The 26,129-nt window shown below is 36.3% G+C and overlaps 1 protein-coding gene across 1 annotated transcript in view; it reads right to left on the minus strand.

The window, feature by feature from the left end:
• Positions 1-26,129, minus strand: part of TET2 (tet methylcytosine dioxygenase 2) — a 127,688-nt gene that overhangs the window by 28,278 nt on the left and 73,281 nt on the right. Inside the window, exons 3-6 of the mRNA XM_081304460.1 lie at positions 7,345-10,790; positions 5,491-5,581; positions 4,064-4,157; positions 3,121-3,329 (exon numbers count right to left, since the gene is read on the minus strand). Of these exons, the coding sequence (XP_081160586.1) occupies positions 3,121-3,329; positions 4,064-4,157; positions 5,491-5,581; positions 7,345-10,744 (3,794 nt within the window). The 5' untranslated portion in view covers positions 10,745-10,790. The remainder of the gene's footprint in view (positions 1-3,120; positions 3,330-4,063; positions 4,158-5,490; positions 5,582-7,344; positions 10,791-26,129) is intronic.

Here is a 26,129-nt window from a genome sequence, read left to right on the forward strand (position 1 = left end):
ACTGTGTTTGCTTTCTTTAAGTCATTATCTTTTCCCATGTTTGTGTTTAAATAAGATCTTACCAGGGAATTTCAATAGAGTTTGAATATTAAATGATATGAAAGCATTCTTGCTTTTAGGTGTTTGAACATTTTACAATGAAAAATGTCTTAAAATGCTTCACATCATCCACCATGGCAGAAGGCAATTTTGGCTTTGACTTCCTTATGATGACAGATATACTCCCACAACTCTTAGTTGCCAAAAAAATATTGGTTAGGCTTAGTCATAAACTAGAAATCTCAAAGGGAAATCTTTAAAAGAAAAACAGCTGGTTTTGGTTCAATAAAAATGTAAAAATCACTTTTTGACTTTCCCAGTGCAAAAAGTTCTCAGTGTTCTTCCCTGGACTCACAGTGGGTGGTTATGGTGAGTGTGGACAGAAGGATTTGTAAGAACTTGGTGATGAGGGGGTCACAAATCTTTAACCATGCAACTGAATTAGCAATCCCAGAGATTATTCTGTTTTGGGCACAATTTTAACTTCTAACAGCCATAAAATAAAATTTACTTAAGGGATAGACAAAACTTCAAAAGGTTTTTCTTGCTTAAGTCTCCAATGCCAGTGGATAGTGTCTGATTTAATCATGTATTTAATTATTTTGGAAAATTGCTCTAAGTACACAAAGACTCAAGTTAAAGCATCTCTTGGTAATTACACCTTTACTCAATACAAGAAAAACAAAAGTGTATAACTAGACCTTTAACATGTCTTTATATTTGAAGCATATCTTTTTTGTGTATGTGTGTGGGGTGTTGTGTATCAAACACAGTTCCTTAAGTGTGATAGGCAAGTGCCCTATCACTTAGCTATACCCCAGACCTGAAGTGTGTCTCTTAGTAATTTTGTGCTTGCCAAGATATAAAACTATTTAAAGGAGTTAAAAAAAATGATCCCTTTTTGAAGTCAGGCATGATGGTGCATGACTAATCCCAGTGGCTCAGGAGGTTGAAGCAGAAGGATAGCAAGTTCAAGGCCAGCCTCAGCAACTAAGCAAGGCTCTAAACAACTTACTGAGACCCTGTCTCAAAATTAAAAACAAATAAACAAACAAATAAATAAAAAGGGCTGGAGATATAGGTTAATGGTAAAGCAAGCCTAGGTTTGTTTTTTTTTTTTTTTAAAGATCACTATTTGAAACTCTGGTCCAATCACTATCAATGGTTTCCAAATGCAAATTAACAAAATTTAGGGAAGTTCTTAACATGAAAATTTCTCTCTTGGGGCTGGGGTTGTGGATCAGCGCACATGCGAGATCCTGGGTTCGATCCTCCGCACCACATAAAAATAAATAAGTGAAATAAAGGTATTGTGTCCAACTACAACTAAAAAAATAAAATAAAAATAAACATTTAAAAAATTCTCTATATGTCAGATTTCATTCAGGAAAAGGCATTTATAGGAAATGAAAGAAATATCTTCAGGGAAAAATACCAGAAATGGGCTGAGGTTGTGGCTCAGTGGAAGAGCACTCACCTATCGTGTATGAGGCCCTGGGTCTGATGCTCAGTACCGTGTATAAATAAAAAAAAATAAAGGTATTGTGTCCACCTACAACTAAAAAATACCAGAAATACATGAAATTAATGACAAATGAATATAAAAGTTTGCATCAAACTTTAGTTAATTTAGGGCTGAGGATGTGGCTCAGAGTTTAAGTGCCCCTGATTCAATCCCTGGTTTAAAAAAAAAAAAAAAAAACAATAAACCAAAAACAACCACCACCACCACAAAAAAAAATTTCAGTTAATTTAAATGTAACCACAACTGTCATTTTCATAAGAAATCCTTTGGTGATTCATATCTTCAAGCCATCAAGTTTAAGAGGAATTCTGCTTTAAAAACAATGTAGTGTTGCTGAATTCCTGAGAACCAAATGCTACTATCAATATCAGCCCAAGATGTCTTAATTTTTATTTTCATTCTGATTAAATATACTTCCACACACTTTTTTTCCTACAGGACTAAGAAATTAGTGTATATTGAAAAGTATTTTATGCCTAAAGTGGTTCATCATTAGGTTACAAGTCATGAGTTAGGAACTGGCAACTTGTGCCTTCCAATTAATGATTTGTAAGAGTGAACTGATGTCAGTTAAGTACACACTATGAAATTTTGGGATCATAGCCATCATAGAGACCCAAGTCATCCTTTTGGAAGAGTAACTTTCTTAAATATATTATTAATTGATGATTTGACCCCTATGACCCAAAGAGAGAACCTGTGTTAATAATGTTAGTAAAGCCATAAAAATTAGTTCAGTCAGCAAACACATACATTTGATCAGTAATGGGTGGTTGCAATGAATTAAATGAGTACTTCCATAAGCTCAGCAAACTAATTTGTAGTTTGGTGGTTGCAGAGTTAGACTAAAGAAAGTGAAAAACTGAAATTATTTTTGAACCAACTACTGATTTGAGCATAGTACCAAGAACCTTCCTATATTTTAGTGTTATGCAGGAATAATATATAGCATAGGTATACTAAAACTGAAACTCTTTTAAAGCAACAGATTTGACTTCCTGTCAAGTGGAGAAAGTTAACCAAATATTAACAACTGAATGCACTAAATATATTTAGCCACATACTCTTGCTATCCTATTCCAAATTTCAATGTTCTTGGAAAATAATGTTAAATCTATAGTCTGTAACTTCTCAATTATATAGTAGCAGCAGTAAAAATGGAAGCAATTTTGATTACTATTGCAGAAATAATAAACTAGATTTTATGAAGTAAAACTAAGCTTGCTAATGTGGTAGCCAGGCTTAAAAGAGCATTTGGAGCATAAGATGTACACATTTTCAAGTTTATGGTGTATTTGAGGCCACGTGGGTACAGATAATTGGATCTCTAATAAACTGCTCCTAACAAATGTATATACTGTCTGAATGTACAAAATGTTAATGAAATAATCTCAAATTATTCATGTTAGCAAATAATAGTTTAATTCCCTGATTATGACATATGCATTTTAGTCCCCACTTTAAAAATGCAAGTTCAACTCTCTTCCACTAAGCCCAAAGTTAGGCTTTTCTACCAGTGGCCTCAGAGAGGGGAAGAAGTCTGAAGTTTCACTTACTCCTCATTCAGGGCACAACGACGATTAGTGAGCGTGCCATATTTCCTCAGCGTGCTGGTTAGCTCCACGTAGAGTGTGTCAGCCAGAGACAGTGGGATTGCTTCCCACACCAGGATGAGAATCACAATCACTGCAGCCTCACAGGTGTGGCCAGCTCGCTCACGCACCAAACATAGGAGCTTCTCCTCGAGGCAGCTTCTGCGAATCACCTGTGAGGTTCACCATTGCACCACCCCACCACAAAAAAAAAAAAAAAAAAAAGCCCAAAACAGTGAGATAAGAGCATTGGTTTATGTATCTTTTTAAATGTCTCAATCAAAATTATGGCAACACATCTATACAGTGGGGGTTACTGATGTCAGAAAAGGGAGAGAAGCAAAAATAGTCCTTAATGTTTAGCAGACTATTCCCAGTTTGGGACGGGGGAAAGGAGGCAAGAAACTAAGTGCCATCTGAGTTAAACTCAGAGCTACAAAAAGATATGCAGGGTCTTAGTTCAAGGTTTTCATAAATGACACTAGGGTATTTTAAAAACTAAGAACCAGACAGGCACGGTGGTGGCCCATGCTTTTAATCCCAGCAGTTTGGGAGGCTAAGGCCCTGTCTGGGAAAAAAAAAAAGACTAAGAATCATTTTTTAATTTGTCATTTATCACATTCCAAGGAGGCAATACTTCTTTATGTAAGCAACAGCAAAGACCTCCACCTCACCACTGAATTCTTCCAATTGATATGGTTTGCTCATGATTTTATAATTAATCTGCCTTCTCCTTAAGTAATGCACTTCATAAAATACAGTCAATGTTTAAAAAGGAAAAAAAAAAAGCGATGTTCCTGTCAACTGGCATGACCTTTTTAATCTGTGCACCCCAGTTCTCAGGGTTAGATTAACTAATCCAAATGCCCAAGATTAAAGATCAAAGGCAATGCAAAGTCATACTTACCCATTTGGCAATAGGACATCCCTGAGAACTTTTGCCTTCTTTACCAGTATAGATGACTCTTTCAATCCTAATAGCTCTACCCTTCTGTCCATACCTTAAAGAAACCCACAGAAACACACACACACATAATTAGCAAATGACTTAAGCGGCAACCAAAATATTTGAAACAATTGAGTGTGATTTTATTCTATGTCCATATCCTGAGAAATGAATGGTTTAAAATTTAAAATTTTAAAATAGGTCTAAGCCAAGCAAACTAGATATCAGCTTTAAGTCTTGTTTTTCTTCCATATCAAAATATAATATAATAAAACATGTAATGAAGCATTTTGTAATTTACATGTTAGATGAAAATAATGGGAAACTTATTTTTATACATAATTTCACAAAGCACAGAATGTTAGTTGGCTAAATTCAGTCTTCTAAAACATATACTATTTGATTTTGTTCTTTTCCAATTGAGCTATTTTAAAACTTGAGGAAATCATAATAGATTTAACCTGCTCTAACAAACAATCCAGCCATTTATGAAAATACAAGATGGTTCTAGAAACAAGACTATTTCCCTTTATGACCAAAGCATGTATACTGCTTGCAATTTTTTTTTAAAACATGTAGATTAATTCACTATTTCTGCCAGGCCACTGGTGATTACTTGGTGAATTACTACACATTATTTAGAAATGAATATTTGAAAATGTATCAAGAATGATACTGAATTTGTCCTTGTTGCCTAAATGTATCTATATTTTCTAGATAACACTGTCTACCTCTAATAACAAGACACTCAAGTGGGATAACAGCTCAGAGCTGAAGATACCTATAGGAAATGTCTTACAAGCAGGAGTTAGCTGTAGGTACAGAAAAATACTTGCATACAAGTGATTCACAGTAAAAATGAACAACAAAAGAACAAACAAAACAACGCAGCTACAAATGGAATCGTCTCTCTATTCAACTTGTCATACTGGTTCTCTGTTCATAAGAGAAAACTTCCTTAGAGATAACTATCTGCTTACAACACAAGGTAAATGTATTGCAATGATTCTTTTTTCACTACTTTCCCTCTTTACTCTCTGATGCTTTATCATCAAGTGGGAAAGCTGGAGTGGGGTCCCTCTTTGCAGCCTGTGCCAGTAACCTTGTGCCTGGCAGGCTGGCTGGCTGGTTCTTGTTCCTGCCTGGGTTTTCTGGCATTCATCTCAAAGTGGGCAGCCTGTGCCAGCTAACAGACTATTAGTCCTGTCAAATATTGTGACTCTCTGGTGAATAGCACAGTGTGTAGTGTTGGCAACCCTGGAACAGCTAAGCCTACTAATAATTACTCGATTTGCAATTGTTTACTGCTTTGTGTGTGAAGGCTGAAAAAATTCTGACATATACAAAAGGATAAACGTTAATCTGCCCTGTGCCTTTGCGTTAATTACCTTTCTTCCATGATTTCTCTAATAGCTGCCACATTAGGACCTGCTCCTAGATGGGTATAAAAAGGACCTTCATCTTTTTCAATAATTTGCTCTGTTGAGATAATAGAAGATTATTATTTTAGACCTCAATTATACTAAATATAAAGGCTACATCCACAAAGATTATCCCCCAGATGCACAATAAGGGCCCTAAGTGACTTTAAAAATTTTTTTCTTTAAAATTAATCAAATGATGTACTATCTATTAGAAAATGTGCCAAATAATCAAGTATATGTACATGATGGCTAATGGAAAAATTATCAAATTACATTTTAGATATGGTATAAGAAATTATTTTAAACCAAATAAGTGAAACAAAACAATAAAGAAATTAGACTATATTATATGTAATACCAACTACAACTGAAATTTCTTAAACTGAAAAAAATTTTTAAAGCTAAACTAGAAGCTACCTGCCATTTGGATATTAAAAGATTATAAATAAAATTTGCTGCTCTGGCCCACCCCCAGAATATATTCATTTTATTGTCAAGAACCCCTTTTTCTGCTCGTTTCCCCACATTTAATTACTGTTTTGACAATAAGAATGTTCAACCCAACCCATATCTGTGTACATTAGAGTCAGGTGGAAGGGGTGGTAGCGAGCCAAAGATGGAAGAGTGAGAAGCCAGGATCATGGTGATAAGGGAGTGAAATGATCACAACTTACCTAGTATTATCTATGACACATGTAGCATTTAGCCCAGTGAGAAAACTTAATAACCACACACAAAGAAGGACAGGATGGAGCCTTTCTCCATCAACCTACAAAGTATGGGGCAGCTCCCAGTAAGAGCGATAACATGGGTGGGTGGGCCATTAGCCACACTAATTCACATACATTTGCTTTTTCAAATGTCTTCTGCTATATGTTTGATTACTAGCTATTAAGATTTTCTCTGCCCACGTATGTATATGTATCCATCCGTTAAAATGTTTTCTTATTCTCACAGACCTATAAACATTCTGTATTTTAATAGAAGGTGTCTGTTTCAAAAAATGAAATTACCATTTTAATAAAAAACATGAAAGGTTAGGGCTGGGGATGTAGCTCATTGGTCGAGTACTTGCCTAGTACGTGCAAGGCCCTGGGTTTTCCCAGCATTGGAAAAAAGAAAAACAAAAGAAAAAAAGAAAAATAAATAAATAAAGGTTAAAGAGAAAACGGAATCAAAATTAGTATAAATCACAATGATTCAAGTGTTTTAATGGAAAAGGGGTATTTTCACTAGTGCTCAGAGTTTGGCATTATAAATTCACCGACTCATCAACACTAAAGATAATTGCCTCATTATCCAGATATCCAATCATAATTTTGGAAAAACTACCCAGTAGTACTAGTAGTCTATATACTATATAATTATACTACATAAAAACTACTATATACTCAGTCTTGAATTTTCAAAAACAAAAGGTTTCTAAATTCATTTGATTGTGGCAGTTATTTTCTCACATTAATGATTTTAACTAGTCTCCCCAGGAGATAATTATTCATATAGGTGGATCAACCTAAAACAGATACATTTTTATTTTAAAGGGTCTGAATAGAAGGGAAAACAAATGTGCTCATTATTAAAAAAAAAAGCTTTTTTTGGGGGGGGGCGGGAAACAGTGCATGTAAATGAAGTTTTCTCTTGCATAGCAGAAGCATCTGTAATTTAAAGACAAAAAAAATGTAAGCTTCAGATTTTTATGAGCTTTATGAATTGCTCCCAGATTCAAGGACTTAAAAAAAGAAAGAAAATCCCATATCTGAAGATCATTTGCTAATTCTGGATAAATACCATGTGCTTCAGGACATTTCTGGCACTTACCTACACATCTGCATGATGGGAAATCATATTGCGTCTTGACAGGTGTATCCAATAAATTTTTTACAGGAGTATCTAGTAATTTGGAAGGTGACTCTATAAAAGTACCGAGAAGAGAACCACCTGTTCTTTTGGTTGGTGTCTTTTCTGAAGTTGTAGGCTGCTCTAAACCTGGGGTGTGGTTATCAAGATCGGCAGCAGTGGTTTGTCTAGTTAAAACTGTGACGGACCCTGACATTTCAACTTTTACTTGTTTCTGTGATTTGAGACTAAAAGCCTTATGGTCAAATAATGATTTGACATGAAACTGCTTTAGATGCTGCTCCATGGTCTCAATGATGCTCTTCTGCTGCACACTGTCACAGCTTGGAGATGAAATCTCTTGCTTAGTTATTTTTTTCCACGTTTTGTTTTCTTGCTGTGCTGACACAGGACGCATACAGGCATGGGGCTTGGATCCAGGTTCAATCTTAATTGGCCTGTGCACCTGATTATGGCAAGACTCAGGTTGGGTTTGCTGCGCTTGCTGCTGTTCTTGCTTGTGTAAGAGGTGCCACCTTAGTGCAGCGTGCTTTTGAACGTCCTTCTGGGGAGGGGTCTGAATGTGACTTCCTCCCTGGTCAGGCACTGGGAAAGTCTTTGCCTGGTTTTGCATCAAGTACCTTTGCTGAACTTGTACAGCTTGTTGTCCAGATATATCTTGGTTTCTGTTTTTAAATCCCTGTAGAACTGAAGCCTGTTGAGACTTCTGCTCTTGTTCTTGAAAGCACCTGTGAAGAATATTTTGCTTTGGGGTCACATTATTTGGAAAATACTGCATGTGATGCAAGTTTTGGGTCTTGTTCACTGTAAAGAGTTCAGAACATATAGTTTGTTCTTTATTCTCTGGAACTGGGTGCGTATTGTTTGAACAGGAAATTTGCACTTTGCTTGCACCCGATTTTAAGATCTGGCCATAAGATGAATTTCTATTACTTGTATTCTGTACTTGCTCCAATCCCATTTGAGCATTCTGAGTTTGGAACTCACTTGATTTTGAATACTGATTTTCACCACTATAGCATTCTTCCATTTTAATCTGGCAAAAAAATGATCCTTCTCTTTGCTGATCACTGTGACCTTGGGGATGAGGCAAAGTCTGAGGCATTTGTTCTTTATTCTTCATTTGTAACTTTTGCTGCTGCTGGTTTGGAGGAAACTGTGAATTCTGGGATGGTTGTGTTTGTGCTGCCTGTTTATGAGGCTTATATTGCAAAAGGTGTGAGTTTGAAAATGGCTCAGTCTCTGAAGCCTGTTGATTCAAGGGCTGTTTTAACAATGGGGACATGAGTTTCTCAGTTTGGGGATCTGTTCTTTGTTGAAGATTATATCTAGGGGCACAAGGTGCCTGCACATGAGCTTCAGTTAAAGGGTCTGTCTTGGAGACATGCACCTGGTGTGAATTTTTTTGGAACTGGAGATGTTGGTCCACCATACCTTGAGGCTGCCCTTGATTCATCTCAACTTGGTACATTTGTGACTTCTGCTCTGGCCTCATTGTTTTCTGAATGTAAGCTTGCCTCTCAAGCCCTGCAGGTGTGTTGGAATTTCCAGTGTATTGTTTGGAGGTCATTTGATTAGGTTTGGACTGAAACTGAAGAATGGACCGCAGTGATGCCTCATGACATTTTGGATGGGATTCTGCTTGGTGGAAATGAGGGGACTTCAATTCGATCCATCCTGGTTTCAGGTAGTGCTGTGCTGGGAGCGCAAGATCTTGTGTTTGTTTCTTGTCTCGATCCTTCAGCATCTCTTGTTCTTTGTGTCCCATCAACTGCTGGCAGTGATCCTGCGAATCTCCACTGCTACCAAGAACTGGTGGATGATGCTTGAGATGTTCCGATGGTGGTCTTCTTTTCTCAGGACACATCGGGGCACCCGGCATCAGTAGGCCATTCTTACTAACACAATTATTCTGAGGCTCTTCTGGAAGGATTAGGGAGGGGGTGGATACATGTATAGATGGATTAGGATTCTGTGATGTTGGTACCTCAGGTTGACCCTCCACTTTCACTTCCCCCAAAAGAGTTGCGTTACTTTGGTTGGGGTAGTGATGGTGTTCTTCCAAAACTCCATTGTGCAGAGTGCTCTTTCCTTCTGAAGGAAGGTGAGGAAGAGCAGGAGAGAGAGGAGGAAGGGGAGAAAGAAGCAACTGAGATGGTGGTGGTGTGGTAGTGGCAGAGAAGGAATCCTTAGTGAACACTGAGCTTTGCTTGAAGTAAGCACCATTCATTTCATTTTGCTTTAAATACTGTTCAGAGCTGCCACTGGGAGCTTGCATGTTGCTGCTGGGACCTGAACAGAATTCTTCACCAGACACTAGCTTCGTGTTTCCTTGGATGTTACCGTTTTCTGCAGAAGATGGGCATATCTCAAAAGCTGACTTTTGTTGTTGTTGTAGTTGTTCTGGTTTCTGGAAGGGACAGGTACCTAGCACTGCAATCTGTTTACTGGCATTATCAGCATCACAGGCCTCAGTCACCACAGCAGCTGGCTCTGGAGGCAGCTCGGAACTCGAGGTCTGTGGGGAATTGATCTGCCCTGAGGTATGTGATGGGTGAGTGATTTCACAGGACAACTCATTAGTAGCCTGACTATTAATGGCATTTATGTGAGATGTGGTTTTCTGCACCGCAATGGAAACACAATCTGGATAATATGGAGACAGTGTTTTTTCCAGGAGTTCACCGTGTGTGTTTTCCATGGAAGAGGCAGAAACTGTAGCACCATTAGGCATTAGCACTGCCTTGTTTTTAAGAAGTAACTCAATGTTCTTGTCATGGTAGTTGTTAGCATCTTTTTCCTTCTGCTCATTTAGAACCTGAAGCTCTGGATTTTCAGACCCATTGCAGTTATGAGCGGAAAAACTGGTGAAATCTTGAACTGCATTTTCTTGGGTTGTGGAGTTTTCAGATTCTCTCCTACCTCTCGAATCGGAGACGTTTGGTTGACTGCTGCTTTCACCTGGATTTCTTTCTTGGCTTTCCCCGAAGTCATTTTTTTCTCCCTTAGCTTTTTGGTCTGCTTTTAACTTCTTGTTATGATGGAGCCCAGAGAGAGATGGTTCACTAACTGTGCGTTTTATTCCTCCATTTTGCAAGTGATTGGAATACCCTCTGTCTTCCTGCATTAAGTCTGGACTTCGGCAAGTATTCTGACTACCCTTCATGTGGGGTATTCCATAAGTGTTGAAAGACTGCCACGTGGTGTCTCCATTTACCTCTGGAGGAGGTTTCTCAGTTAGTGGGCTTCCATTCTGGAGCTTTATGGCCAGAGGGTCTGTCTGGCAGATGGGAGAAGGTGATGGAATCAGGAATGGACTTAGTCTGTTGCCGTCAGCATGGTTGATTCTATCCTGTTCCATCAGGCTTGCTTCGGGGCCATCCACAAGGCTGCCCTTTGAATGAATTCTAAACAGCATGAAAACAAAAAATTAAAACACATTAATATGTCTAACTCGTAACACAGCAAATAGAATAACTGTATACATTATATAAGAATCCCTAGATATAGCAAACTGTAATACCGGTACCCATTTCTGGTCTTTTGTAGTGAGAATGAATAGCTACTCAGCAACTCTCAAATATTTATAGTCATGGAGAACAAGGATAAGAAAAGTCATCAGCTAACAGAACTCATATTTTATTAGATTTTAGTATCAGCTTCCTCCCCAATTAATTGTGCCTATCCCCAACCCTGGGACTGAGCCCAGAGGTGCTTTACTATGGAGCTACAATCCCAGCCCTTCTTATCTTTTGAGACAGGGTCTCACAAGTTGCCTGGGCTGGCCTTGAACTTACAATCTTCCTGCCTCAGCCCCCTGTATAGCTGGAATCACAGGTGTGGGTCATTGTAATCAACGAGGCCCAGGTAATTACTTTTGGTCCAAACACTAAGAATAGAGAAAGATAATCTTTCTATTCTCTAGTACTTCACTTATCCAATCACTTGCTAAGTTCTATCGTTTCTAGTTCCTGTATTTTCCTTGCATCATCTTCACTGCCACTTCATAGCTCCTATCTACATCATCTTGGCTCACGATCATAACAGTAGTTTTTAAAATGGTTTCTCCCTTAGTCCACCCTACTCTTCTCCACAAGCCTGTCAATTTGCTGTCAAAGGGAATGTTCTAAACTACAATTCTGATGTCATGCCCTCCTTCTCATCCTTACTGGCACCTTGTGATTTTCAACTCTTCCACTCAAACACACCGGAGAGGTAAGGCCGACTTCCCCTTCAGCATTAGCAGTACCCTGGGGGGTAGGATGGGCATGAAACGAGTAGTTCATAAAATGCCCTTTCAAGATAGGAATGTAGCTCAGTGGTAGACAATGTTTTTACCATGAAAGAGGACCTGGATACAATCCACAGCACCAAAACAAAAAAAAACATGCCCTTTCTAGATGACTTTGTTGTTTTCTATAAGGACTGGCTGCCCACTTCTATAGAGAATTCATACATAAATAAATAGTTTTTCATGGGCAGGTTTCTGTCTTTCCCCCCAATTCCTCTCCCATTTCATACTTCATCAGTAACAGCTTTAAAAAACCCAAACATGGAAAACATCACCACATCTCTATGCTTTTTTTGTTCTGTCTAGATGCCTTCTTAATCATATCTGCCAATGGTTCACATGATAACTGTCTCAGATATCACTTCTGCCTAGGATTCCTTCTTCGACTCTCTGAGAGTCAACCACTCCCATGTCTATGCTCTTTCTGCATCTTGCAGATGGTCGATTACTAGACACAACACTCAGTGGTACTGTGTCTACTCTCACTCAATGGATTCCTGAAGAGTTTCCAATTTGTTCATTTTTGTACCCAATGAAGAGTGAGTATACACATTTGAGACTGATGAAAAATTTAAAGTCCAAATAACAGGGCATGCAGAGGGGTAAATGGGTACTCAAAAATTAACCCATGTATAAGGTGAATGTTTCCCCATTTATGATGCAGTCATTATTTTTCCCAGAGTCTTTCTCATTACATTTATTTTAAGAATGTAAATAGGGTGGGAGATTATTTTCCATCTAGGCTAAAAAAAATACCTCTACTAAAATAGTCATTGCTTATCAAATAAGACAAGTGAAGCAAGAAGAAATAAGAAACATTAGAAAGCAACACTAAGGTCATCATTTTTTTAAGATATTAAGATTATATACTGGTCAGCCAAAATTCACAGGTGAGGAGAATTCAGTGAGGTAGCTGAATAAAATATTACAGCCTAGATAAAGAAAAGTAGCTACCTGTTGGAAGCTTTATTAGAATAATATTCTGCAGTTATATAATAGAAAAAAATTCAAAACCCACTAGGAGTAAGAGAAACATGAAAGCTCTATTTGCATAAAAATTTTAAAATAATACTGAGGAACATACAAACACAAAAACAAAATAATGGGAAACTATAATATATTATTGGATAGGTGTCAAATAACTCAATGTACTCTCAATAAAAATATTATTACTCTCAAAAATATTACCAGAATATTTTGAGGAATGAAAAAAGCCAATTCTAAACTTTGGGTAGAAAAATAAACTGAATAGATAGAAATATTCTGAAAAAGAACTTTAATGGGGCTTAATGGGGCAACAGTTTTATTCAAACAAGTCTTCCAAATTTCTTTTCAAGCTTATTCCTATTATTTTAATGTACTTTATTCCTAGTGTTCTACAGATACCTTAATTTCCTTAGATGATTTGGGATACTTCCACTTGAAAATACAGGTAACAGCTCATTCATTTAACATCTACATGACATTATATTTATATATATATATATTTTGCTGTCCCATAACTTAACATATTACTTATTTAAATACATACTGTTTTGATTACCTGGGATTGAACTCAGGGGCACTGGGCACTGAGCCCCAGCCCAAGCCCTATTTTCTATTTTTTATGAAGAGACAGGGTCTTACTGTGTTGATTAGTGCCTCACTTCTGCTGAGGCTGGCTTTGAACTCAAGATTCTATTGCCTCAACCTCCTGAGCTGCTGGAATTGCAGGCATGCGCTACTGTGCCCAGAAACATATTCTTTATTGATGGACACTTTGGTTGTTCTTAAACTTTTGCTATTGCTAATAAATATGTAACAAAAATGGTCATACTACCTACAAGAAAAAGAATGAGCAGCTGAAGAATTACACCGAAAGGAAAACTGCTCTTGATTCTTTGTAAAATAAATTTTAAGCATGTGTATTTCTAAATAGATAAAATTGAAACTGAAATTTTTGCTTGGTCTATTTCTTCCCAAATGTTGAGAGGGGCTAGTATTCATCATCCAATACAGTCACCAAGTCACATGTAGCTTTTGAGCCCTTGCAATGTTGCTAATCCAAGTGAAAAATTACTTTAAGTGTAAAAAATGGATTTCAAAGATTTAGTATGAAAAGTAATTTAAAAATCTCAATTTTAAAAATATGCATTACATATTAAAATACTACTACTTTTGATATATTGGGCTAAATAAAATATATCATTAAATTAATTCAATTTCTTTTTACTTGTGAATACTGGAAAATTTTCAATTCCATATATGGCTTGCACAAGAATTCTGTTCAATACATTTGGGCTAGAATAATACTCTTAATCATCAACAACCCCTAATAAAGAGTAGGTTTTAGAAGCATGGAAATTTGTACTCTTTTGACATAATAGACTTTGTGGCCACTACTCCCTTCCCCAAATTGAGAAGAACAAAAGCAAGCTTAGATAAATTCTATAAACACTAGGTTGATTAGCTTTCCAAATTTTTTTTAAAAGTTCTTTTGACAACTATAAAACCAGTTTGTATACAGACCAATGAAAAGATATTTACATCTACATTCATGTGTAAATTTATGACAAGTTACACAAATAAAACTTAGAGACTCTATACAATGCAAGTTGTCCTGTATGATTTTCTAGGGATAAAAATATTTTAAGCACTCAATGTTATTCTCCATTATTTTGGATATCTTTAAAGTATCAAGAGCAAAATTATAATAGATGGGGCTTGCAAATTTTTTATGAATATAATAATTCCTATGAAGAAATGAAGGTGACTTATGATAAAATTTTATTTCAATGCAGAATTTTAAACATAATAGTCATTTTCAAACACTAATTTAAACTCATCGACAGAATGCTGTCTTTGGCAGTAATTTTTTTTCTAAGTAAGACCACTGGATTTGAAAGGGTTAGTGGTGGTTAACTCTCTAGGAAAGGCAGGAAAATTATACACTTTCCCATTTTAGGATGAAAGATAATCTGTCATTGAGTTCCATTTGTCTATGAATCTCATTCAGAAAATTTAAACTGTCATTTTAGTAAAGTTAATGATTTCTTTGACTTCAGTGTCCTAAACTCCACTTTTGTAATGCTTAATCTTGATATTCTATAATTTCATAACCATTTGACACAGTGCTTTTTTGATTACTTACTACTTTTATATGGATAAGCATTATAAAGAAAAAAATGAGACTTGTTCATTTTGTTTTTTGTAGAAATATTGAAAAAGCTTTCCCATATTCTACCTGCCAGATTCATGTAGATTTTTTCAAGCTGACAAAAGTTAATTATTGTATAAGACAAAAAAAAATCTTTGGAGGTTCTATTTTGTAGCTATTTTCCTGCTTAACAGTAATGATGGAGTTAGGTTATTTGTTTACAAATTTAAATGATTGCAAAAAGGGCAACATTTTAAAAAAAATAAACTAAGTTTCAGATGGGTTAAAAACACACATGGGTATAAATTTTGGTTTTCTTTTTCTGTGATATTCCTTAGTCCCCTTTCGGTTGCTAACAATAGTCCGACAGACTGGGCAAGTTATAAAGAGGCTTACTTTGGCTCTTGGTTCTGTTGCAAGTTAGAGTGGCTGCATCTGGATGACCTTCCTTCTGGCCAAGTCTGAAGGTAGCACAGGTATCAAGGTGAGAAACAGGTTTTTCTCCTTCTCTTATAAAGCCACTATTACTATGGAGTTCCACCTCAATGACCTTATCTAATCTTAATCACTCCTGTTGGCCCTCTCTCTAAATACCTCACAATGAGCATTAAACTTAAACATGAGTTTCGCAAGGGAAAAACCACACCAATTCCATTTACTTCTCTGAGATTGAGAACACAAAGAGTTTGAGTTTATTTATTTTTGAGCTAAGGACTCACCAAGTTGCTTAGGGCTTCACTAAGCTGCTGAGGCTCTCTGGCCTCAAAGTTGCAGTTCTGACTCAGGCTCCCAGGTTGCTGGGATTACTGGTGAGCATCACCATGCCTGGATTTATTTTCTGATACTGAAATCAAACTTTCACATTTTCCTACACCATAGAACATAGAGCATACAAAACTAATTAGGACTATTCCCCTTGCAAGTGAATATTTAAACACTTTAAAAATACTCAATTTATTTAAATATTGGAACAGCATACATGGTAATTCACTGTATGTAAAGTAGTTTGTCAAGTAATGGATTATATACAATTATTCTCTAAACAAAGACAGAATTTTAGAATGGGGAGCAATTTTAAAAGACGGATAGTAATTCTCCTAAGAGGACAAAGGCCAATCAAAATTTGAACACTAATTTTTCTTAAAACTATTATGAAGTTTATATACAAGGGAATATGCAGAAAATCCTTTGAAAAAAATCTAGAAGGGCTGATTGGTTAATCTTCCTGGGAGTGTTCTTCATGGTGTTACATTTAGTTAGAATTTGAAACTGTTTTTTTTTAAACATATTCCTTAAGAGATGCTCTTAATGGTCATGGATAATGTCAAGCTATCACACTCCCTCCCATGAAATTCCAGAACATTTCACAATGAGCTCCTCAAAACTATCATGAGCTAGTTTTCAGTACACCACTGTAAGAACTACTCAAATACTAACAAATCATATTCTTTTTCTTTTGGGAGGGAATAGAAAACAACTTCCTGGAGATAAAATACATGCCACATTATTTTGGGAGCCTTCCTGAACCTCAGAATTGCACTGGACAAAAGAGCTCTTGCTCATATAATCACTGAGTGTCATTTTAGTCTTTTGAAAATCTAAGAAATTTTAAAATGACATTCAAATAAAAGTGATGTGATGATGATGGTCCTAACAATGTATGAAACATCTGTAAGTATCAGAAAAAAATCTAGTTCTATTTTCATCCTTTGTATGTGGGAAAACTAGGGATTTATCTAAAGTTAGGCATCAAATAGTGAGTGGTTCAAATAAGGCTAGGCCTGAGCTCTTCTGGCAGTTCTTCCATCACATAATAGCAAATGCCTATAATCCCAGCAACTTGGGAGGCTGAGGCAGGAGGATTGTGAGTTCAAAGCCAGTCTTAGGAGATTAGCAAGGCACTTAGAAATTCAGTGAGACCCTGTCTCTAAGTAAAATATTTTTTAAAAAGGCTGAGGATGTGGCTCACTGGTTAAGTGCCCTGGGTTCAATCCCTGGTACCCAAAATAAATAAATTAATAGATAGATAAGATCTGGGGATATAGTTTAGTAGCAGAGGACCCTAGGTTCAATCAACATACCACCCTCCTCCCCAATCTACTTTGCCAACATACAAGCTTTTTACCAGGCTTAGTGTTGATACTTCAAAAAACCCACAAAATGTTTTGGTGACATTTCTGTGAGCCTGTTTATTAACACAACTAAAGGTATTTTGTAAGTCTTCAACAAGGCATCCTTTCTTTATATGGATTGGAATAAATATTTAAGACATGGAATTTTAAGTTGTCACAGTTACTCTGTCCCTTTCTATGCTACCTTTCCAGATTATATTTGCTGTGTTGAACTGCTAATGTTTCTTTAAAATATTTGATGAAGACTTTGTTATCTACCCTGATAATGTCATTGAGAGAACTGGAGGTCCATAAATATTAGTTCATTCACTTATTCAGTCAAGCATTCATTGAATCCCTTCTCAGTTGAAGCGCCATGGTGTGGCGCTAGTACACATCCTATACTGCCTGATGCATTGCTATGCTGAGGCAATGGGGCTGTTTAAGTGTCGTGGAGTGATGGAAAAGGGAAGACCATTTTGTTTGTTTGTTTTGGTACTGGGGATTGAACCCGGGGCACTGAACCACATCTCCAGTCCTTTTTAAGAATGTTTTATTGAGAGTGTTGCTATGTTTTTAGGGCTTCACTAAGTTGCTGAGGCTGGCCTTGAACCAGCAATCTCCTGCCTCAGCCTCCCAAGTCTCTGGGATTACAGGCATGCATTACCATGACCAGCATGCAAAGCATTTTGAAATGCTGTCAGTGTCTGCATACCATCCACCCAAATCATGCATGAAATTTCACTTCATTTCTCTCTTACTTTTGCCTTAGTAAAGGAGAAAAAAGTATCCCACTAAGTCAAAGTTAGTTTTAAAAGGTAAAAATGAACTATGATTAAAGTATCTATCAATATTACTGAGACAGAAGATACAGTGACTTAAGTAGAGATGTATATCCATTGATCCAGTGATCATCAAACACAGAAAAGAGCACATAAAATACTCAATGAAAAAAAAAAAAAACAAACAAACTAGCAGGTTGGGGTTGTGGCTCAGTGGTAGAGCACTCGCCTAGCATGCATGAGGCACTGGGTTATTTACATACAAAATGTAAATAAACAAAATAAAGGTATTGTTTCCATCTATAACTAAAAATATTTAAATAAAAAACTAGTAATATTCAGCAAATGACTTATGGAAACTTTCCTGATTATTGAACACTTACCCTAGGAAAACACATGGCATGTTTTATTTTGTCTCACTAGTTATCTTTGCTAATAAAAATGTAATATCTCATTATTCAAACCACATGGAGGATTTGACTATGTGATACAGCATAGGGTTTCATCATCAGTTTACAGGAAGAGCTAAAAGGTGAATTAAACTTGAAAAATGAAAGAAACAGCTGTGCATGGTGGCACAGGCCTGTAATCCCAGCAGCTCAGGAGGTGAGGCTAGTGATGTAGCTCAGGGGTAAAGTGTCTGTGAGTTATTTCCACCTGGTACTCGCCTCCCCCAAAATAGAACAAATGAAGAACAATCCTCAAATTATAAGTATTGACCTTCTTTTAAAGGCTAAAAAGGCAGTTTAGAAATTATTATTCATTTAAGTGACAGATATTAAAATATAATTAATGAAAAATGACATAATTTAGATCCCACTAGTCATATTTTTTGCTTATTCTTTTATTCCAATAGTCTAATATTCCCTCATCAAGCATGGCCTTCAAAGGAACCAAAAGAGAGTAGTTCTGTCATAAATGCCACCATTTTTTTTGAAATTAAAAAGGTCAAATTATAGCTGGGTAATTTAACATAAACAGTAATGTGCAATGATTATCTTATGGCCACTTCATGATTTCAGCTAATGCCACAGAATAATTTTTCATGGGTTAAGCGGGGGTGCAGGAGGAGATTGATGGAGATGCCAATTATGTCGACCTTTATCTTCTATGTCAGAGGCACAGATTTATGAAGCATGTTTATTTCAGTTGAAAATACTGGCCTTTTGACTAGTAGCTAACATTTTGGTTTCCTAAGACTAAAACAGGTTTTAGCCACAGCAGTTTTCTTTTGATATTTAATTTTATGCCTTCTCCTGCCTCTCTGACAATAATTTATAATAAATTCAAGTCGCATCTGCAGCATCTGTGAAACAATTACTGCATCTAGGACTGACTCTGCAGTCTAATCCATCATAATTATGACAGTCCTCTTTGAAGAAACTATGATGCATGACTTAAAAATAGCACATTAGTGTGCAAATGGATCAGCATCTCATTTCACCAATATGCATTTAGGGTTGTAATTTAGCTCAACACCATTTGACTCTTTTTGAATCATTCAAATGGTAGCTGCATCTCTCACCACATAAAGCTGTAGATGATGCTCAAGATTTGAGAAGAGAGCTTTTTGTTTTCACTTTTTTTTTCAAATTTCAATTTTTTAGATGATATGCCTTTTCCTGGTCTAGAAAAAAATACACATTTAAATTTCATGTCAGCTTTTTTCAAAGGACAAAAGAGTCAATTTGCATGTTTGTATAGCTTTTATAAGGTAGTAATCTTTTTTCCTATTAAAAAAAACAAAAAAAACTTTGAGCTAGGTACTGTGGGACATGTCTATCATCCCAGCTACTTAGGAAGGTAAGGCAGGAAGATCACAAGTTCAAGGCCAGCTTGGGCATCTTGGCAAGATCCTTTCCTAAAACAAAAAAATGCAAAGGCAGGGGGGATATGACTCAGTGGCAGAGCACCCCTGGGTTCAATTCCCTGTCCTCCCAAAAAACAAAAAAACAAAAATAGGCACAAAAAACATTTGGCTTCAAGTTCTAATACTACAAGTATATATAAAATACCATCAGGGGAGTCCTGTTTAGTGGGGGTTAATGCTTAAGACTGGCTGCTTGTAGGAAATGCATCCTCTAAGGTCTATGTGTTTCAGCATTAGCCTCAGGGAACTACTGCTTTTACTCCTGTCACATCCGCTGAAGAATGTTGCTCCATTGGTGGTTCAGGCTATTAGCAATTATTTCTCGACATGGAAAAACATTAGGAAAAATGATACATTAGATTAAAACTCCTGAACAGATGACAGTATTCTCCAAATTATTTTAGATTCTTTCCAAAATGGAACATAATTTATGTCAACCATATACTTAATTCAAGATGTGTGCAGAAGAATGTATTTCATTATGGAATTTCTATTGAATACCCTTGTGTAGAGTATTCTAAAACCCTAAACAAAATGTTGTTTTGAATTCCAATCTTAGGCCAACTATTGAATTTCTTCATTTAGTTTGATTTTCTTTTTTGGGGGGTAGGGGTACCAGGGATTGAACTCAGGGGCACTCAACCACTGAGCCCCATCTCCAGCCCATTTTTGTATTTTATTTAGACAGGGTCTCACTGAGTTGATTAGTGCCTCACCTTACTGAGGCAGGTTTTGAACTTGTGATCCTCCTGCCTCAGCTTCCTGAGCTGCTGGGATTACAGCATGTGCCAGGTGCCTTGCTAGTTGGACTTTCTTAATTACATTGTAATTATCAGTGGTTGCTGAGTCCCAAGTATCCTTCATTAATTTAACACTAACATTAATTTAAACCTAATACTAAAATTTTAAAGTAAACTAGAGTCAATCAATCCAAAACATCTACTTCCAATAGCAAATGTATCTAAGCTATATGTTGAGTCTGGAATGTAGTATTTTTTTAACTTGTTTTTTTATAGCTGTAGATGGACAGCATGCCTTTGTTTAATTTTTTATGTGGTACTAAGGATCGAACCCAGTGCTTCCTTCACACATGCTAATCAAGCTCTCTGCCACTGAGCTACAGCCCCGGCCATGGAATGTAGTATTTCATATGTGGATTAAATATGAAGAATATGAGGCAAGGTATGGTGGCACATACCTGTAATCTGAGCAGTTTGAGAGGCTGAGGCAGGAGGATTGTTAGTTCAAAGTCAAACTTGCTATTTAGCAAAGCCCTAAGCAACTCAGCAAGATCCTGTCTGTAATTAAAAAAAAAAAAAAAAAAAAAAAAAAAAGCTGGGGATGTGGCTCACTGGTTAAGCTCCTATGGATTCAATCCCAGTACCAAAAAAAAAAAAAAAAAAAAAAATTCTTTTTTTTAAAGATTTAATTAGAATTTATTTAATTAATTATTTTTTTATTGGTTGTTCAAAACATTACAAAGCTCTTGACATATCATATTTTATACATTAGATTCAAGTTGGTTATGAACTCCCAATTTTACCCCAAATACAGATTGCAGAATCACATCGGTTACACATCCAGATTTTTACATAATGCCCTATTAGTAATTGTTGTATTCTGCTATCTTTCCAATCCTCTACTATCCCCCCTCCCCTCCCCTCCCATCTTCTCTCTCTACCCCATCTACTGTAATTCATTTCTCTCCTTGTTTTAGAAAAAATTCTAAAAGTGCATTAGACAAGTTGCTGCCGCTCAGTGTGTACATTGCCCCTGTGGTGCACTGCATGCCTAGACAGGAGGTCCTACCAGGTTTTTCAAAATATTCAATAGGTATTATTTAATTTCTACTTATGAAGCCTCAAAATTTGTTTTTTATCTTAAAGAAACCGTATAGATAAAATTTAATAGTGTATAGATTGAGGGGGGAGACTTCAGGAGAACTCACTAAAGAATAGAAGAAAGTGCTTAGAGTTACAGATCTGCAATTAAGATGAGCGTACACTTGGAAGTTTAGAAATAAATCTGTTCATAGTTTGCAACCCAACTCAACCAACAAGTTTGCCAATTGGTAAGATGAAAATGACCATGTCAATTCCCAATTATCCACACTTTAGTTAATCCTGGAGTTGTTTCTTGAATTTGGGTTTATTCCTGGCCTCTCTCAACAAACTAATAGATACTACGGGAAAGAAAATATCATCAAATGTAATTGGAAATTATTTTTATCGCAAGCATTGTACATTGTCACAAGCACTTAGAACCATAAATTGTTTTAAAAAAATGAGGTTTTTAATTGCACTTCTGTCATTAGAATAATCAAGAGCTGGTTGTCCTTATTGGGACACCATCTAGGAATATTTAGTTGGATACAGTCTATCCAGTCCTTTAAATTTTCAATTTAAAGAAAGTACTACAGAGAGAGAGAGAAAAAAAAAAAAAAGAGTAGTCTTGATCATGCTGATACCCTGATAATTTTTCCAAGGAATAAGGAAGTACAACCGAAAGAGTCTGTGGAGTGGGCAACACTGGAGTGGGTACAGATATGGTGATAGAAGAGATGAAGGGGAGACAGATCTCCCAAGTCAGGAAGTCATGAGGGGAGAGCCCTTTAGGCCTCTCAAGAATCCCCCCATGTGTCATGACAGAATTCGGATGCCTGCCCCAGAGAGGGCATCCAATCGAGAGTCAATGTCAGACACAAAAATAGTGACATTTAAAGAATACTGCAGCATGCACAGGTGCAGAAGGAGCTCTAAGCCCCTCTTCATCCTTTCAGTCCTGCCTAATCTCTTAGGGGTTGGTGCTGAACAGGGAGAGGGAAAGAAGGTGTTCAGAGTAAGACCCTCACTTTCAACTCCAAGTGTGGGGGCTGGAGTTTAACACTGCTGGGGAAGAACATTGATTGTCTCAAGGCTTGAAGGGTTCATTTTAAAACAATGAACAGAACTGAGTTTTCAAAATCTGAAATAACAACCAAAAGGTGCTGTAAAAATTATGGAATTTGTTCAACAAGATACCAGAGGGAAAATGGAATGAGGGATGACTGTCACACATTTGAAGGGAAATTATAAGAAAAAGTTTCATTTTTATACCTTAAAGTATGATGTTTTTCAATAAAACTATTACATAAGTCTACTAAAGTGGTTTCTAGTAATATATTAAACTTCATGTAATTTCCAACAGAGTTCATTACTTAAATGTTTTAATGATGACAATGACAGTTACAAAAATAACCCTGCAAGGTATTCATTTTTTAATACTGGGGATGGACCCAGAGGTACTTTACCACTGAGTTACATCCCCAGTCCTTTTTGTTTTTTTATTTCGGGATAGCACCTTGCCACGGTGCTATTGAACTTGTGATCCTCCTGCCCCAGCCTCTCCAGTTGCTGAGATTACAGGCAAAAGCCACAGTACCTGGTTTAAGTTAATTCATTATTTTAATCAGTAAATAACTGGATAGATCCTGTGTGTCAGACCCTGTTGTAGCCATCAGAAATACACCACTGAACAAAAAAGACAAATATCCCTGTCCAAGAACCTGATAGTCTAGTGAAGAAACAGTAGACATAATAAGGAAATAAATCGTGAAGGATGACAAGATGTTGAGTGCTAAGGGGAAAAATAAATACTAGGGCAGTCTATGGGGAATCAAAAACATCAGGGTAAAACTGAAGGCTGCAACATTAAATCCTATATAGTCAGGCCAGGCATGGTGGTGCACACCTGTAATCCTAGTGGCTTGGGAGGCTAAGACAGGAGGATCATGAGTCCAAAGCCAGCTTCAGCAAAAAACAAGGCACTAAGCAACTTAGTGAGACCCAGTCTCTAAATAAAACACAAAATAGGGTTGGGGATGTGGCTCAGTGGTCAAGTGGCCCTGAGTTCAACCCCTAGTACTCACTCTCCCTGCCCCCAAATAATACTATATAGTCAGATTCCACTGATAGTGAGATTCAAACAAAGTCTTATAGCCAAATTACATAATAAACTTCTAATTAACCAAGATGACTTAAGTCAGTGTGTTAAGTCTCTATTTTTAGATATACTGGGTCATGTCCTCAGTCCTAAAATCAAGAATGCGAAAATAAAACTAACAAATGTAGGTAACTAAATTAGAGTCAGTAAATTATTTCATCCCCAGGGAGCTTTAACAATATTAATGTGGAACAGACTAACAACATATCTAATGTTTTCTTGTAAAACTTCGTAACAGGGATACTTACAACACAGACATTTTGACAATTATACACTGTATTGTATTCATGAAATCTGCTGTTCTCAAAGATGCTTTGTTCTCTACCACTGTCTCAAAAGGCATGCCATCTGTGTTTCTCAGAAGTTTTGTACAAACTTGAAAAGCGCCATCTTCATACTGATCTAATCTTAATCAACCAGTTACCATGACAACCTAGTCAATTTTCTTCTCATTTTGGAACAATTAGTGACTATATTATCTTGGTTAACTTGTAGAATGTTGCAAAGTTATTCTTGAAGGTAAGATGAGCGTTCTTAAATCTTGATACTTAAAGATTAATAAAGCAGATGCCATTAAACTTATCAATGGTCTATTTTTAAGATACTTCAATGTGCCAGTCCTAAAGAAAACTGCCTACATCATTTCATAACATAGATAAAACTATTTTTTGGTTCATTTAGAAGAAAACAATGTAAAATAAATTCTGAAATGGATTAAGGTATCAGCAAAATGAAAAACACCAATTGTGTCGATACTTTTCAAGAACATCATGCAACCATATATTCATCAGAAACATAAGATGACCCAAAAGTCGAGTGCTTATTTTAGACGGCAATCAAAATAGAAGCAGAAAGACATTATAAATTTTTCTTACAAACTTTCGTGTACAAACAACCTATGGGATCTAGACTTAGTATAAAATGTGTCCTCTATCATTCAGTATTTTTATTTATGCAATAGGAAGACAAGACATAGAAGAACAGCTATTTAAAATATGAAAAAATAAGTTCTAGTTCTAGATGTGGAGTTGAGAGCAAGTTATGACCTCCCCGCATCTTGATTTTTAAAAGAGAACAATAATGTAATCTATGGAGAAATCACTGTGCTTATGTCTGCTTTGATATAAAGAGAAAAACTAAGAACATGTAAGAACTGAGTTCTTGAATTCTAAGGTTCTCTAAAACTGGCAATGGTAAATATCTACAGCAGCTTCAGCTTCGATGACATAAGCCATCAGAGAGACTACATTTTGCCTGATAGAAAGTTCAGCTCACTTTCACTTTATAGGTTAGTAAACAGAAACTTAAAAAGGGGCTTGATGTAGTTCATACCAGGAAGAGGCAGATATGAAATGCAACTGTTCAACTTTGGAGCCAAAGTGTAAGGAGATGATGATGGTCAGTTTAAGACAAAGAAGAAATCTGGTGCTCTTTATCAGTCCTCTCCTGGGAAAAAGAACTCTAGATTGAACACTGTGAGTCAGTCACTAGGCAAGTAAATTCTCTAATGGAGTAGAAATGATTGAGGAGCTATGTTCACTGAGGTCCCAATAAAATATTCTACAACTCTCCATCTCCAAGAAACATTGGGTTCAACTGATGCAAGAAGTACCCTGATAAAAGATATAAATCATAAAATTAATTATTGATAAATGTGTACTTTTGTTTAAGTATGACTCTGATGAGTTTGGTTATACCAATTCAATTCCCTTTGATCCTATTAACTTTGAGGGAAAGATAAGATTGTTGTTGCTTTCTTTTTTGGTTTGGTATTTATTAAGGAATAAGTCTTGGGCAATGGTGTCCACCCCAAAGTGATGTCTTCTGGAACAAGTCCATGATCTCTCTTTGTAAATGCCATGATCCCGAGTTAGAGATGTGTCCTAATGTGTACGTGCATGAATAAAGGTATGCAGAGTCAAATCATACAAGCATTGATGAGAACCTGTACACTGGCAGAGTATAAATTCTTCAACACTTTCAACTTAGATGGACATGTTCATATGCAAGTGTTGCTTTAACTTCAAATTAACTGGTAAAACAAACTATCCTTCCTTTCATATTTTTTAAATCATATTGCTTTTCTAACTATTTAAACTTTTCCTTAGAAAAGTATCTTACCAGGATATAAAAATCAACATGCAAAAAACAAAAGTATTTCTATACACCAATAATAAATTCACTGAAAAATAATTTGAGAATGAAACAGACAAAAAACCTAGGAATAAGTCAAGAAGGTGAAAGACCTCTTTGATGAAAATTACGGAACACTAAAGAAAGAAATTGAAGAAGACATTAGAAATAAAGAACTTCAAGTTCATGGACAAACAGAATTAATACTGTTAAAATAGCCATTTTACCAAAAGCAATCTATAGATTTGATGCAATTCCCATCAAAATACCAATGACATTCTTCAAAGAACTACCAATACCCCCCACCAAAACAAACAAACAACAACAAAAAAAAAACAGTCCTTAAATTCATATGGAAGAATAAAAAATCCAGAATAGCCAAAGCAATCCTCAGCAATAAAAGCAATACCAGATCTCAAATTGTACTACAAAGCTATAGTAA

Source organism: Spermophilus citellus, assembly GCF_964194105.1.
Source record: "Spermophilus citellus genome assembly, chromosome: 8".
Classification (NCBI taxonomy): domain Eukaryota; kingdom Metazoa; phylum Chordata; class Mammalia; order Rodentia; family Sciuridae; genus Spermophilus; species Spermophilus citellus.